This window comes from Pristis pectinata, chromosome 1, assembly GCF_009764475.1.
Source record: "Pristis pectinata isolate sPriPec2 chromosome 1, sPriPec2.1.pri, whole genome shotgun sequence".
NCBI lineage: Eukaryota > Metazoa > Chordata > Chondrichthyes > Rhinopristiformes > Pristidae > Pristis > Pristis pectinata.
In genome coordinates, this window is record NC_067405.1 from 20,457,859 (window position 1) to 20,475,496 (window position 17,638).

Consider the following 17,638-nt stretch of genomic DNA (forward strand, 5'->3'; position numbering starts at 1 on the left):
TTATCTCAAATATCACCAATATCAAAGTATTTGTTTCATGCTATTCCAGGAACAAACGCCGATTTCTCACAGGAAATGCATTTGAAAGGGGCAAATAACATTAATCCTGCAAAACTGTAAATCTATTACAGAATTGATATCAGAAAATTTTAGATTCTGTTGCATCAAAACCATTAAGATTATTGTAAGATAGCTCTTTACATCTTTCAGTTTATGATAGCAATGTATCTTTTGCTTTGGGAAATAATGCTAGACAAAACAGATATTCTGATATGTATGTTTAATTTCCCTGCATTTTTTTTTCCACTTAACAAGATCAAGTAACAAGGAAGTTGTCTGATGTAGTGCTGACACTAACATTCCAATACTAATACTGTTGAAAAGGCCTATGTAATAGTAATTGTATAAACTCATAAAAACACTATAGTCCAAACATAAAAGTCAGACAGTCTTTCTAACCTGTTACTTGCCTTGCAGCCACAGGAAAAGGAGCAAAATGGAAGTTGATAATCTTCAATTCTGTTTCACTACCCTCGCCCTCCAAAACAATAGAAAATACTATTTTTTTTTGTCTTGACTTAAATGTCTGATAAAGAAATGTCACTTAATATTTACCAAACATCCATCTATTCGAGAGAAAAAAAATTGAGTGAAAACTTTACAATGTACAAAAAATGACAAGGATTTACATGGCCTACCTAAATATCTTTAAATTTTTTTTTTAAGCACAAAGTTGATTTGTACAAGTTACAAAATGTAAACATGGCAAAATAAATAGTTAAAACAAGTGACAAAAGGATCCCAATTTCATGCTCATGATCCCATAGATTTGTGTCATTTTCATTCTGTTGTAATTTCAAGTGCAAAGCATGATGAATATCTAGTATTCAAGTAACAGAAATACATATGATGATACAAATAAACTATTGTACAAGGTAGTGATCACCTGAACTTTACAAAATTTACATTTATATATTGACAATTTTTTTTACATTTATGATATGACACCATTCAGGTCCACATTTAGCAACTGCAATCCACTGGATGCCTTATTCCAAATTTGTTCTGGAATACAAGATTTCCATCACTGTGCGTCTTAGATGAAGTGCTTTAGACGTCATTATGTCACCTCCATAGCTACCGTCTTCTCTGCAATACCGTTCAATAATCTCTCTGGTTCGCTGCTCTCCCTACAAGAAAAGAAACCATGTATATTCTGTTTTACAGAAGTGTCATCCATACAGCATGATTCCATAAATAAAATAAAAACATGTTAAATCCACTTTAAAATGATGCCAGATTTTAAATTTATGTTTTGTTTATTTCTAATGACAAAAATAATAATCAACAATCAATCAATACATTTTCCATACAAACATATGAACTAGAAACAGAAATAGGCTACTTGGGCCATTGAGCCTGCTCTGCAATTAAAGGAGGTTATGGCTGATTTCATTACAACTTCAACCCCACATTCTTGCTATCCCTGGAAACTTTTCACTCAAGTTATACAACTCTTAGAACATAGATCATTACAGCACAGTACAAGCCCTTTGGCCCACATGTTGTGCCAACATTTCATCCTGCTCTAAGATCTATCTAACCCTTCCCTCCCACACAGCCCTCCATTTCTCTACCATTCATGTGTCTATCTAAGAGTCTCTTAAATGTCCCTAATGTATCTGTCCCCACAACCTCTGCCAGCAGTGCGTTCCACACACCCACCATTCTCTCCTCACCCCTGACACCCCCCTTATATCTTCCTCCAATCACCTTAAAATTATGCCCCCTCGTGTTAGCCATTGCTGCCCTAGGAAAAAATCTGACTGTCCACTCGATCTATGCCTCTTATCATCTTGTATACCTCTATCAAGTCACCTCTCATCCTCCTCTCTTAAGAGAAAAGCCCTAGCTCACTTAAAAATTTCTTAAAATATATCCTTAAAATCTTCCTTAAAAATATCCAAAGATTCCCACCACCTTGAAGAAGTGTTCCAAAGAATCATTTCTGGAGAGGAAAAAAAAATGTAATCCTCATCTGTCTTATATGGTCAAATCCTTACGTTTAAATAGTGACTCCAAGTTCTAGATTCTCCCATTCTTTCCCTGCAAGTTCAATAATCGATTTCAAACCTAAAATTCACCTCAGGATTTGCATATCATCTGAATCCCTCAATAATCTCTAACCATTTCAGGATATCAACTATTTCATGACTTATAGCCTTTGAATAATTCTCAGTTACAACTATTAACCTTCCAGTGTTCTAAAGGCCCTTCAAGGGCAATAGATATTGGCAATCTCAAAAAGTGCAAATAAAATTGAAACCCATTTATTAGCAACAACAATCCAGCTATGCATTTTTAGGAACCTTAAAATACTTCAAACAACAGCAGCTCCTTTAACATTCTTGAGAATAAGCTCAGAAAAATCAAGCTTTAGACAAGCTATTTAACTTTAAAAATTGGTAAGTTTTAATTCTGAACATTCATCTAATATTTAATCTGTAGGTTTGAAATGACTACTTATTCCATAGATTGCTCAGAATGATGTATAAAATTGCAAACAAACTTTAAACAGCTGCCTTTTCCATTTGCATTATCTGGATTTCTTTCCTCTTCTTACGCTCTTATACAGCCACTTTCATTACTTTTGTGGCCTGGTCGGTGGAGGAGGAAAGACATGGGGAGGGACAACAGCATCGATACTGCAGAACTGCTGCCCCACAGCTCAAGTGACCCAAGTTCAATCCTGACCCTGGTGCTGTCTGCGTGGGCTTTGCAATACTTCAAATAACAGCAGCTCTTTTAACACTCTCGAGAATAAGCTCAGAAAATCCCTGTGACTGCAGAGGTTTCCCAGTGCTCCAGTTCCCTCCCACATTCTAAAGATGCAGGTTAGTAGGATAATTGGCTGCTTTAAATTGCCCCCTAGTGTATAGATGAGTGGTAGAATCTGGAGGGTGGGGAGCCAGTGGGTATGTGGGGAGAAAATTGTACAAGTGTAGGATCAGTGTAAATGGCTGGTTAATGATCAGCAGAGACTCAGTGGGCTAAAGAGCCTCTCTCTTTACTGTATGACTATGACAACACAAACACAAAAGAAACCTGAGACTCCAAAACCTTAATATTTTCACAATATCCACATTCAAATATACATGATACAGAAGGCTCCTTAATCTACACACAAGATAGTGCACCACATCTTAATCACATCTCCATTGAATGTGTATATCTTTACTTACCTAGCCAAGCTACTGATGGCACTACTGGGGGTCACCTTTGGCACCCTGTCAAGGCTAGTAGCTGCTGTGGCCAGCTTTAAGGCAGAAGGAGAAGGTGCTGAAGTCCTTGCACTGAGATGCATATTGACAGGAGTAACCACATTCATACTGTTCAGACGCACAGCAGTTCCTATGCAGGAATTGTTCACAGGAAATGACTGGGGACTGCTTGTGCGTAATGCAGGGAACACATGATTTGCTGAGGTGCGATTGACAGTTCTTATAAGTTGTACAGTAGATAATCCAGGACTGGAGGATGAAGTAACATTCGATGGTTGAAGATTTCTATAGGTGCCTGTGAAGGAAAGCATGAAAAGTCAATTAAAAATGGACTCTTCACATAGTAACACTGAGGTAATTTACTTCCCGGATAATTTTCCAAATCGTCCAATGTTCAAGTTTTTAAATACTGAAGGTGATCAAAAACCTTTCTGCTTTTACAAATAAGTAGAAAAAGTTTCAGAAGGTTGCAATCTATGAATTAAACAAATGGGTTGTTTTTAACCATTGGGGGAGATCATCCAAAAGGTTACAGTGGTAGAAATATGGTCACATGGGACAACACTGTCAATTGTGATCTTATAAAAGAACATGGAGGAATATTGGATCAATGCCTACCAAATTAGTCAGAAGGCAGAAATAAGGTAATAAATGAATAGCTTACCCAATCTTTATCAAGAGGATGCTATCGGGGTCTTGCAAAAGGAGAATGTAGTTGAGATTTTGGATGGTACCAGAAAGTGATGGTAACAGGGACAGAATTAATAATCAATTGGACAAGTGTGGATCGATGAACGTATGCATACTGACTTCCCCTAAAGGTAAGTGGTCTAACTTGACAGATGTTTTGATGAAGGTCAATGAGGTTTCAGATGAAATTTGATACTGAGAAATACAAAGTGTTAGTTTTTGGTAGGAAGAATGAAATGGGCCAATGAAAGTTCAAGGGCACAAGTGCAATTTTCACTGTAAAAAAACAGATCTTGGGCTTTGAGTACATGAGCAAGAAAGTCATGATGAACCTTCACAAAACAATGATTTGGCCACAACTGAGTACTGTGTTTTATCCTATACAATGCATTTTAGCAAAGATGCAAAGGTTTTGGTATTATTTTGGTATATCTGCACAGTTTCCAAGGATGAGGGACTTGCTATGTAGACAGACGAATAAAGCTGAGATTTTTCTCCATGGAGCAGAGGAGGTTGAGAGGAGACTTGATAGGCATATTTAAAACCATGAAGGATATAGACAATAAACAGAAAATGTTCCCAAGGGCATAACAATCATGAACAGGAGGACAGAAGAGGTGAAAAGAACAAAAAAGTGTAAGGAAAGATTTTTTAAAAATTCAGTGAGAACTTGGGGCCTGGAATGCATTGCCAGAGTAGTAATGGGGGTAAATTCAAAAGGGAGCTGCTAAGTATCTGAAAGAATTATCAGGGCTATACAGAGAGAGCCTAATTGAATTGTTCCTACATATACAGTAGCTATGTCACAGTACAAGGTGAAGTCATTATAGTACTTCAAAGAACAATAATCAAGAAACTGTAGATGCTGGAAATATGAGACAAAAACAGAAAGTGCTAGCAATATATCAGGCAGCAACTGTAGAGAAGGAGAGTTTTAAATTAGTTAAGGGACAGATCTGGTCCACAAGTTAAAGTTCTAAATCAGGGCAAGTCAAATTTTGATGGAATTAAGACAGGAACTTGCAAAAGTTAATTGGATTTGGTTGTTTGTGGATAAAGGGATGTCTGGTAAGTGGGAGGCTTTGAAAAATGAGACGAGAGTCCAAGGTCTGCATGTTCCTGCTAGACTGAAGGACACAGCTGTCAGGAATAGGGAATCCTGATGGCGAGGGATACTGTGGCTCTGGTCAGGAAAAAGGAGGCAGCATGGGTCAGGTACAGGCAGCTGGGATCAAATGAATCCCTGGAGGAGTACAAGGATGCAGGAGTATTCTTAAAAAGAAATCAGACGGGCAGAAAGGGGACACGAGATAGCTTTGTCAGAGAAGATTAAGGAGAATTCAAAAACATCTTGTATATTAAGGGGAAAAAAGAGTAACTACTGAGAGAATAGGGCTTTTCAAAGACCAAAGTGGACTTCTTTGGGTGCAGCCGTAGCAGATGGGCAACGTCCTCAATGAATATTTTTCCTGTTTTTACCATGGAGAAAGACGTTAAGACGTTGGAACTTGAGATAGTTAATGGGGATGTCTTGAGGATAGTCCGCATGACAGAAGAGGTGGTGATGGATGTCTTAAAACGTATGAAGGTAGGCAAGTCTCCGGGGCCCGATTAGGCATATCCAAGAACAATGTGGAAAGCTAGAAGAAAAAATTGTTGAAGCCTTGGCTGTGATACATGCATCATCGTTAGCAATGGGTGAAGTGCCAGGGGACTGGAGGGTGGCTAATATTGTGCCTTTATTTGAGAAGGACTGCAAAGAAAAACCTGGGACTATAGACCAGTAAGCCCAACATCTATGGTAGCAAGTTATTGGATAGGATTCTGAGGTACAAGATATACATGCATTTGAAAAGACAAGATTTGATTAGGGTTGTCAGCACAGCTTCGTGTGTGGGAGACCATGTCTCACGAATTTGATTTGAGTTTTTTTTTAAAAAAGTAACCAAGAAGGTCAATGAAGGCAAGGCGGTTTCACAAGGTGGGCTGCTACGGAAAGTTAGATCGCATGGGATCCTAAGAGAGGTAGCTAATTGGATACACAATTGACTCGATGATATGAAGCAGAGGGTGATGGTGGAAGGCTGTTTTTCAGACTGGAGGTTCATGGCTAGTGATGTGCCCCAGGGGTTGGTGCTAGGCCAATCATGAGGGACATAGATAGGGTGAATTCAGTCTTTTCCCAGGGTTAGGGAATCAAGGACTAGAGACCATAGGTTTAAGCTAGAGGCGAGAGATTTAATAGGAACCTGAGGGGCAACTTTTTCACCTAAAGGGTGGTCTGTATATGGAATGAGCTGCCAGAGGAAGTGATTGAGGCAGGTACATTAACAACATTTAAAAGACACTTGGACAGATGCGTGGATAGGAAAGGTTAAGAGGAATATGGGCCAAACACAGGCAAATGGTACTAGCTTAGACGTCTTGGCCGGCATGAACCAGTTGGGCCAAAAGGCTTGTTCCCCTGTTGTATGACTATGACTAATCTTTCAAGCCAAAGGCCCTTTATCAGCCTGACCTGCTGAGCATTTCCTGTTTGCTTCAAATTGTCTTCAACCCTTTTAAGATTCAACCTGCTAATAAAGCTTAATGACCAAACGAATTAAAATAGTAACTTCTCAATGGGGTGCAGTGGGGATGGGGAATGATCAAAGATCTTGATAGTGTATGCAGACAAAGCTTTGAAAGATAAGTTGACATGAACGTTATAAAAAAAGATTGCAGGCTTTGTTAACAAAGGCAGAGCACAAAAGCAAGGAAGTTATGGTGAGCATTTACAAATTATTGAAATATTGTATTTCAAATTTGTAGGGGGATACAGAAGGGGTTTACTAGAATGATAACATGTATCAGGGAATTCAGTTATTTAATGCACAGGAATATCTGAAATGTTCTTCTTGGATCAGAGAAGTTTAAAGGAAGATTACACATGGTTAAACATGCCAAGGCACCAATGTCACTGTGTTCATTTGATACTGCCAGAACTATACCTCTAGATGCAGCCCAGATCATTATCCATTTGTGCTACTAGCTAGCACCTAAATGCTCTTGATATGTACATATGTTCACATAATCACTTACAAAATTGAAGTGAACCGGTTAGAATGCAAGGATCTTCCACTTTCCAAACCATCTTTAAATTATTTTCTTTCACAAACAGATCAACACAAAAATAAAATTGTCAGGAGGGATAAAGATGTAAAGAGGCTTTATTACTGGATTATCCACAATTACTGGATGCAATACAATATAATGTGGAAAAATGTGAAGTTATGACTTTGGTGCATAAAACAGAAAAGCAGAGCATTTCTTTTAATAGTGAAAGATTGCATAATGATTATGTTCAAAGAGACCTATGCATAAGTGACTGAAAGCCAACATGCACATCAGAAAGAAATTAGAAAGGTATGATATGTTGGCCTTTATTAGATTTGAGATCAGGAATAAAGATGCCTTACTGCAATTATATAGGACCTTGATGAGATCACACCAGTAGATTGTGTACAATTTGTTCTCCTCACTTAAAGGATTGAGTTGCCAAAAGGGAGAGTGCAGCAAAGACTCACTGGTTCCATAGACAGCAGGTTTGCCTTATAAGGAGAGATTAAGTAGACAAAATTTGTATTCTCTGGAGTTCAGAAGAATGAGAGCTCGCAATCAAATTTACAAAATTCTTAAAGGTCTCAGAAGGCTGGATGGAGGGGGTGAGTTTCTCCTGACTGAGGAGTTTAGAACCTGTGGTCATCGTCTCACTTCATTCAAAACAGCCAGGAGATTTCTAGATATTCAGGGAATTAAGGGACTGGAGGCAACGCAAAAAAATGCTGGAGGAAAAAAAATGGCCACAATCTTGATGAATGGCCGAGCATGAATGAAGCCTCATATTGCCTAATCCTGCTCCTATTTCTCATGTTCTTAAAAGTAATGTGTTTCATGTACAAGAAAATGAAGCAATTATCACACACTGGAAAGTTTCTCCTACAGATTATTAGATGATCCACCCAAACTAGAAGCTAAGCTAAGAAGAAGAGCCAATTCCAGATTTCACATTTTCTGTGGGGAGGACAAGATCATTTTAGAGTCATCACCCAAAACATTAACTGTTTCTCTTTCCACAGTTGCTGCTTGCCCTGGTCAAAGTTTTGGCATTTTGCATTTTTCTTTCACATTTCTTGCTTTTGCAATATTTTGCTCTGATGGCTACATTGCATTGTGATGTTTAATATCTTTTTCACTATCTAAAGTGATCTCGAAATGAAAATTCATGCCCGTCAATAATAGAAATATTAAATGCATTTAAAAATCATTTAAAACCCAACTGTAAATCTGATACACAACAGTAGGGATTAAGTTTAATATTGTGATTTCCCACGTAATGGGAATCTTGCACTCATTTCCTTCACTATATAATTTCATGGTTTTAAGTCAGGTGTGCACAAAGGTAATCACAGTGTATTAACATAATGGTTGCTACAAACACCTGGACTAATGATATGCAGACAGAGATTTTTGTACCAATGCATCTGTAAAGTTTAATATAATTTAAGTAATGTGCAACAGAATGCTGGTATTAGTAACGCTACATATTAAAAACACTGATTGTCATCCTAAAATACTAACTCTGTTTTCCTCTCCCTACATACGTTGTCCAATACGAGTATTCCCAGCTTTTGCCTTTATTTCCAAGTTCCAAATTAAAATTACTCTGCTGGAAGAATCATTTCCTTAAACTTCCACGTCTTTTATCCAGGCCTTTGCATCTCTGACCCTGGTTTTTGAAGCACCCACTAATGGGAACAGCTTCTTTCTATGTACCTTATCCAAATCCATGATCATACAATCATACAGCACAAAAACAGGCCCTTTCAGCCCACCTCATCCATGCCGACTATGATGCCCATCTATGCTAATCCTATTTGGCTGCATTCAGCCTATAGCCTTTAACATCTTTCCTAAGTACCTGTCCAAATGCCTTTTAAACATTGTAACTGTATCTGCCTCTACCACCTCCTCTGGCAGTTGGTTCCAGATAACAAATTATAATCATGTATATCTCCATAAAATCTTTTCTTAACCTTATGTTCTCAAGAACATTCTGTTTCTTTTGTCTAACTTTAGAGCTGTAAACCCTCAATTCTGAAAACATTCTAGCAAATTTTATGAGGCGAGTAGTTGATTATAAAAAAAACAAGCATAGTTTCAGAGTTTTGCGCAAGACCAAAGTTTTGCAGGCAAGACAAAAATACAAACTACTAAACTTCAAAAGCTACATAAACAAAGCAAATGAAATCATTCTGTATAAAGTTTCAGGTTTTGCTGCAGCCAATAGAAATGACAAATCATTTAATTCAAAAGAGACTAGTTTCAAGTTTCTACGAAAAATCCTACAAAACAAAACTATTGATAAGGAAAAATAATCTGTGACTAAGAGTTTTTTTTTGAAAAAAGTGATGGGATTGTTTCGACTCAGTTGAATTTTGTTGGTAGAGGTGAAAACAGTGTTTCCACATTCTGGAAGTGAAAATCTATCCAATATCACTATTGTTAAACAACAGTACAGGAGCTCGCAACTGAGTTTCATATTCATATGAAAAACAATGTGATATTTATTAGTTTCAACTTTTTGCTTTGGATGAAAGGATTACAAAAATATACTGGCCATCTGCAGCATTCATGATGGTCAATAAGCAATTAATTCATTCATTCTTGTTTAAATCAAAGATGATTACATGTGACACCTCCAAAACTAACTGCTTACATATATTTTCTGGTGCATCAGTAAACCACTAATGGAAGATAATTGAATAATCTTTAATTAAACAATAAATTACATTATAATTAATGTGCAACTATCCATTCAACTGACAATCTGCTTTACACAATGCAGGTCCTTGCTCTTAATGGCAAGCTACTAGTAATACTAACCACAAATTACTAGGTATTCACATTGTGTAAGTTTTTGGCTTACCCAAGAGAAAAATGCTGAGAATTATTTCCCCCAAATTCATTCATATTTATCATAAGATTTTGACAGACAACATTATTTTAGTCTCACCTGCAGACTGGACAACACCATTGACGTTTGCAGTCTGACCTGCAGCGTCCTTGGAAACTTCTGACTGACTTGGTCCAGGAGCACTAACAACAGCTGATGCTGCAAAGTGTGCACTAGCTGAATCTAGCGTTTTTGAAGAGCAGTCAGATATCCTGGATCCCTGAAAAAATATTTCATAAATGAATTTTCAAGAAAAAGCCAGATAAATGCACGAAGGAGACAGGAATAGAGATACCCTGCTAGAATGAGATAGTAAGTAGCCATGAATCCATGGTATTCAGCACATAACTTGATAATTCACATCATAAAAAAAAATTACAAAACAGATGAGAGGAAGAGACCTCATTAATCCACAGTTTCCCCTTTCCAAAATTCCAACCCTAAATATAGTCTTACCAATTGCGTTCTGGGTGCAATTACTTTTCGGAAAACTACTCCAGTTAAAACAAAAACCTGATGCCTTTCCTAAGTTCTCCTTCACTAACATCAGCTATGCCCCATCCACCAACATATAGAAAATATTCCAAAAGAAAAATCTATGTCACTTTGTTTGTTACTTGGTTAAAGTGCTTAAAAGGTCAAGTGATACAATATTTAAAAAGTACAATTTGTGCTAAAACATTAAAAATGCAAAATAATTTCTTAAAATTTTTAATGGAGGTTTATCCAGGGGCAACTTTGGAGTTGCTTTTGTACAATAGCATAGAGGTTAAGTTACACGGTTAGCAAACAAAGTTGTTGATCATTGATTTCATCACAGCAGGCGGGGAAAGTAATTAAGTAAAATTTGGCATGGAAAAAATAGCCGGTCTCAGTAATAGTAGCCAATAAACTGCCAGAACATCAACAACCCATTTGGTTTGATAATGTTCCTTGGGGAAGGGTATTTGTTCTCCTTACTAGGACTTTATGTAGCTCCAGACCAAATGTTCAAGGGTAATCAAGAATGGACAACAAATGGTGGCATTGGCAACAACATCCAGATTCCTTGAACAAATAAATAAAAAGCCTTTCACAGCCTCGATCTCCCAAAGCAATTTACGGATAACTATGTACTTCTGAAATGTAGTTATTGTTTAGTAAATGCAGAAATTTTTTATACAAGGATTCCTCAAACAGCAACCTGGTAGAAAACAGATGACCTATTTTAGAAATCTTAATTCTAGCCAAAATGCAGGCAAGATCACTGACTACTATTCTTCAAAACTGTGCCATGAGGAGTTTTATGCTCACGAGAGAGAAGACAGGGCATCAGTTTAGAATCTCATTTCAAACATGGACAGATCAACACTCTGCGACTACACTGGAGTAACAACCTGGATTTTTGTGCTTAATTCTCTGGAATGGGACTTGATTCTGAATCAGAAGATTGTGGAAACAAGGGAGTTACCAATAGAGTCCCAACATGCACAATATGCATTTATTTAATATAGGAAAATCTTGCACGGTGCAACACAGGTACATTATTGAACCAAGTATGATATTAAGCAACAAGAAAATGTTAGGGTAGACGATTAAAAACTTGGATAAAGTTGTAGCTCTCAAGGGACATCTTAAAGCAGAAAAGGGTAGACAGGCAGGACTTAAGAAAGGAATTCCAAAGCTTAGGGTCTTCACAGACAAAAGGCGTTGCGGCCACTTGCGCAGCAATTAAAATTGCTGATGTTCCAGAGACAGAAAGGTAGTGCATATACCATGGATTGTTGTGGGGCTGAATGTCATTAGAGAGGGGGAGAACATGGCCAATAGATGTACTTGAAAACAAGAATAAGGATTTAACAATATACGTGCAGAGAACATATAATTGTGCCTTTGTCATACCAAACATTTACGTTTACCTGAAATGCTGTAGTTCTCATGATAACAAGGAAAAGGATGAAGGCTGAACAGGACCCAGTGTAGGCTATGACACATGAAACAGTGTTTCAGATGACCTGGAAATTTAGAGTGCAGGACAACGCGGAAGCCTAGCGATGCATTGTAAGAGCCAAGTCTAGAGGTAAAAATGCATGGATGGGGAATTCAGCCATACACAAGGCAAAAATGGGGTCACTGATTTTACACAATTAAAAATTGGCAAATTTAGTGTAGACTGAACTCAGGGTCAAATATGACAGACAGTTTTGCTTAGCTTCAGACAGTAAACTGGCAGTTGTATTTATGCTTCAGATTGTTTCAAATGTCAAAAGTGATGATGCTTATTGGCTCTACACTCAATTTATACATTAATACGTAAATTGATAATGGGTTTTGGCACTATTTACAAATATCCAACAAAGACATTAAGCAAAGTCAGCTCTTTTAATCCTTACAGCTAAAAAACTTGATGAGCCTCCACCGAGGTTGAGATCAATGTAATCCACAATGCCTGCAACTTGCTATGCTGATTTTATAAAAGCATCATAAAAAGTTCAAAGTAAACTCAGGAGCTAAGATTAATAGTTTAAAAAAAACCAAAATGAATCAGTCATACCAATTATAATTCAATGAATGCAAAGTACTTAATGAATTTTAGTTAGGAAACGTGGCCAGTAACAACATCAGAATCATTCATTCAGTACTTATGGAAAAGACAGGAGCAAAATAACAGAAACTTGCTCGGGCAATAAGGGAAGTGAAAACACATGGGTTTCTTAACAATTGGATATCGTTCTTGACTGTGCCAAATGGATGCTGAATTGCTACTCAGAAAATAAACAGTAATCAAACACATAACACACGCATTTTCCCACTCGCATGCAAAAACACTAGCTGTATTAAAAAAAAGCACATCCTTCCCACCACCCCAATAATGACGCAAAACAGCATCTATTGGGAAACTTAGCTACAGCCATAGGCAAGAATAGTTAATAAACCATTTGTAGTTTTCTACATTCTTTATTCTTTGTACATTACTGTGTGATTACTGTGTGTAACAGAAATAAGGATTTTTTTAATATAATGTGCTTATATAATAAAGAAAGAGCATCAATTTTAATATGACTTTCAGATGACTCAGTTCATCTCAAATTGGATTCTTTACGTGCTATTAAATTTGAATACCAATAGTTAATTCAATGATGGAGAGAATATACATTAAAGATGTACTGTGCCCCAGGCACTAATATCTATTCTTTAACTAACTTTCATAGATCTTTGATAACTATCGGAAATCTACTTAACCAGATGGTCAGTCATGGTACAGAGACCCATTAATTATTCAAACTGTGAAAAGCAAATGAAGGGATCAAGTCAGTTTGTTTAATTATATTCATTACTTGACACTGTTTGCACTACATAGTGATCATCCATACAAATTCCAACATCAAGCTCCTTTTGGTTCCTGCGATCTTCAATTATTACGAATAATGAGAAATGGTTTAGTATCATTTGTCATGGAACATCTTCAAATACATTTGGAACGCTATCTTGACTGGTATTATAGGATGGTAGATCCATCTGGTCGGGGTTTATATCAGGATATTAGGAGATATTTACAACAGTTGCTTTCAATCACATTTTAGACAGTTTGTTTGTTAAAGGTTAACAAAAGAAAAATGTCTTCATTACTTTGACAATTCATCCATTGCAAATCTCTTGCATTTCACCTCTTTGTTATTAACCTGTAATATTTTTTAGGTATACAAAATGATGAGGAATATGCGCAGGGTAGATAGCAGGGAACTTTTCCCCCCTAGAGAGGTGTCTATAACCAGAGAGCATAGGTTTAAGGCAATGGGTGAGATCTTGAGAAACAAAAATTTACCCTGAGGGAGGATGCAACCTGGAACACATTGATTGCATGAATGATTGAGGCAGCTACTCTCACCAGATTTAAGTAATATTTGGGTGAGCGCTTGAATTACCAAGGTATAGGTGGATATGGACTAAGTGCTGGGAAATGGAATTAGTATAGGTGAGTACTTGATGGTTGCCATAGAAGTGGTGGACTAAACGGGCCATTTCTGTAATCTATGATCTGATGAATATATGCTTTTTGCAAAGTGAGATCACATGGCAGCAAACAAGATGTTCACGTATTTAAGTAATTTGTTGTCTCAGAAGACAAAAGGAATGCTAATGCTGGAACCCAGAACAAAAACAAAACAGAATGCTGGAAGAACTCAGCAGGTCAAACAACATCTATTGAGGCAAAGGTGAAAGTCAACGTTTCAGGTCAAGACCCTGCATCAGGACTTTGGTTGTCACACTACATTTACCTAGATAAATGCAGGTATAGATGCACTCTCATTCATGAAGGACACGAAAGAATGCAAGGAAACATTTAGTGTAAAGAAACAAATTCTTCAAATTACATCAACAAACATGGAAGTGCTCTTTTATGAGTTTTAAGCTTGCTTATGTTCCAAACCAGGCTAAGGCATTGTTGTCACATAACCAAGCTGTGCATACACCTAATGATGGATGATGTCCATCTGAGCTTAGTGTTGGAGACAACAAGATACGGGCACTAACATTTTACCTGTACCATACCTGATGCAACAATGGTTAACTGATAAAGAAACACTGGATCATGATGTTAACAGCCATGATGTTATACCCTTCCTGTCACCTGGAGTAGTGTAGTATATAAAAGCCAAGGTCAAATTTGCTACACAACCCTATAATTACCTGCGAACTTCCATGTGAGACATTTGAGGAATGTTGTCGCTGCATCTGTGCTAACTGCTGCCTTTGCATCTGAGCAAGTTGTTGTTGATGGGTGTGGTACTGCTCTTCCGTTATGCCACCTGTTAAGTACATATCTTAATATCATGGTCTAATAATATCAGTTGAACCTTCATTAACTTTTAATATACATTTTGTAAAGCTACCCAAGGACTGGGTGGACTCAAAGTTCAGAAAAAATATTGGCCTACATGGTGGACCCGAGATGATTTACGTTTTTCCCTTGCTGGATGACCATTCTGTACTTCTGAAGTGAATTACATGCACTCTTGCTTACATTTATATCATGAAACACAAGTACTACATTCAGTAGAGGGAGAAATATCACACATTTTCAAATTTGAGCATTACAACCAACCAATTAAGTGTCATTATTAAGCAATGCAAAAATTCTGTGGTTTACAGCTTAAAGGAGTAACAGTAGAACAGTTATAATATCTAATTACATAGCACCTCCAATACAGCAAGAACCTCCTAAGCTGCTTCACAGGAACATCATCGAATAGAAAAAAAATACACCAGGTCATTCAATGAGACAATGAGATATCTGGGGCAGATGATCAAAGAATCAGCAAGCATGGAAATGATGAAAGAAAATGAACAAACTACTTGACTTACCAGATATCCTATTCCTGCTGGTGATCATGGTACTTGACGATAAAATAGAAGACATTGGAATTCTCCTTTTATTCACATTCTGTCCTAATTTTTTGGAAGTACAGCGATTATCACTGTCCTGAAGCTGGGTTAACCGAGGCTGGAAGTGCCGTAATCGGCAAGCTTTAATATTGCTTAGTATTTCACTAAGTGACAGTCTATTTGTAAAGTCTTTATTGGAAGAAATGGTCCATGAGTCGTCAGATGAAAAAGCAGCTGGGGAGCTAGGAGATGACAGCATTTCTGGGTCAATTTGCCGTAAAATGTGATCATGATCTGTGGATGCGCGATCTAGCAAAAACCTAATAAGGGAAAGGGAGGGTGGAAAAGAGAGCTTGTTTACTTTTTGCATTATATTTTCACAGGCTTGAGTTTAGCACGTCTGACAGATTTTGACTTTCTTTAGCCTTTTCATAGACTCGGAGTTATACAGCATTTTGTAATAGGAATTTTAAAATTCTATTTCAATAAAAACTTTGAAAAGCTAAACATATAATCTGGTTTTTAAATTTCTCTTCTGAGTTTATTAACATAACATCTCTACTATAGCACTATTACCTTAAAATAGGTCAGTATTAAGTTTGTCACAATATAAACTGGAACACAGAAGGCCAAGAGGAAACTTAATTGAGATGCATATTACGAGGGAGCAAGACACAAGGATTCAATTCTCATAGCTGAGGGACAAAAAACAAGGGGCAGAGACTTAAAGTAACCAATGGTAGGATCAGAGAGGAGATGAGGGAAAAAGTTTTCACCCAGAAGACAGAATGCAAATAGGATTAATATAGTAAGAACTTGATGGACAGCTTGGACATGGTGGGCCTAAGGGCCTGTTTCTGCGCTGTAGGACTATGATGGCAAGGGTGATAGAGACAGAAACCTGCAACACATTTAAAAGCTGCTTGAATCTGTACTCAAAGAGCCATGATCAAGTGTTAGGTGCGATTATGATGGGGAGCTCTTTTACAACTGGCATGGATACATTGGGCTGAATGGCCTCTTTCTGTATTGTAAATTTTCAATGAATATATCACATTAGCAAATCTTAATTCATTTAAGCAGTACTATGCAATTTATAGTTCATCCAATTTTTTCTTATAATAATCACATTGATTTATAATTACATTAGCGAGAAATATTCACGCACGGGACAAAAATCATACACGAGTTGGACAAGTGGGGAAGTACCAATTCTAATATAGCAAATCCAGCAGTGTCATTTCAACCTAGCACAAACTAGCAAGCATGAAGGTATTTTCTGTGTGCTGTGGTTTATCTCTGGCATTTCAGCAATCTTAGGCTCAGCAACAGTGACTGTTAGTTACAACTTATCTGACCTAACAAAATCTGTTTTAAAACAAATGAAGAGCAGTCAAGACCTAATGCATAAAACAGACTACCTCTCTGTTGCACTCTGATAACAGGGCAAGCAGGGAAATTCAGAATGGTGGAATAGTGAGAGGGAAAGATCCAGAAATTAAGGCTAAAGTAGGATGATCAATGGCTAGGTGGTGTATTTGGGGGTGGTGGGGGGTGGGTGGAAGGGGATGGTCACTCCAGCACAGAGTTAGAAGAAAATTGTTTAATGAGTCGTGGGGTAGAAGATTTTAAAGAGGGGCAAACACATTGAAGGTGCTGATTGATTGAGAGCCAATTAGGGCAGCAAACACAAGGAAGTTTGACAAATAAGAATTGGTACATTAGAACATGTGCAATTTAGATAAATTCAATTACTGGAAAGCAGATGATGGGAGAGTGGCCAATAAAGCAATGAGACAGACTAATAAAGTAACTAAAGCATGGATAAGGCATTCAGTAACAAATGGGATGAGGTAAACTGAAAACAGGCATTGCTACAATAGAAGTGGGTGATTTTCATCATCAAATAGGAAGTTCTGCTCAGGGTCAAATAGGACACAGAGGTTACAACTTTACTAGATGGAATTTTACCCTGCTATACTCGTCTCAGAAGAGCTACCTGCTAACAGCAGGGAGAGAGCAAATGATTAAAAAAATACAAGCAAAAAAAAAGTTTTAGTCCTAAACACTGCTGAGTTTACCTCTGAAAAGTGGGCACTGAGCTACCAAATCTACTACTTAAAAAAGTCTAAAATTACATGCAGTAAAAATAGAAATACTCAGGTCAAGTATTTTCAACATTTTCTGTCATCATTCAGGATTCCACCATCTGTAGCTCTTTGCTTTTATTATTGCTGAATTGAATGTAGTGATATTTCAATGAAAAGCACATCTTCCATATAAAAAGTTTAAATATTACTGTTGC

The 17,638-nt window shown here is 37.2% G+C and overlaps 1 protein-coding gene across 2 annotated transcripts in view; it reads right to left on the bottom strand.

Moving 5' to 3' along the window:
* Positions 1-261: 261 nt before the first annotated feature.
* epc2 (enhancer of polycomb homolog 2 (Drosophila)) overlaps positions 262-17,638 on the bottom strand; it is a 53,534-nt gene continuing 36,157 nt past the window's right edge. The window contains exons 10-14 of one of the 2 annotated variants that reach the window (XM_052013723.1): positions 15,313-15,653; positions 14,638-14,756; positions 10,027-10,186; positions 3,243-3,576; positions 262-1,190 (exon numbers count right to left, since the gene is read on the bottom strand). In XM_052013723.1, coding sequence (XP_051869683.1) covers positions 1,121-1,190; positions 3,243-3,576; positions 10,027-10,186; positions 14,638-14,756; positions 15,313-15,653 — 1,024 coding nt within the window. In that variant the 3' untranslated portion in view covers positions 262-1,120. The remainder of the gene's footprint in view (positions 1,191-3,242; positions 3,577-10,026; positions 10,187-14,637; positions 14,757-15,312; positions 15,654-17,638) is intronic. The other variant, XM_052013715.1, reaches the window with a different exon arrangement.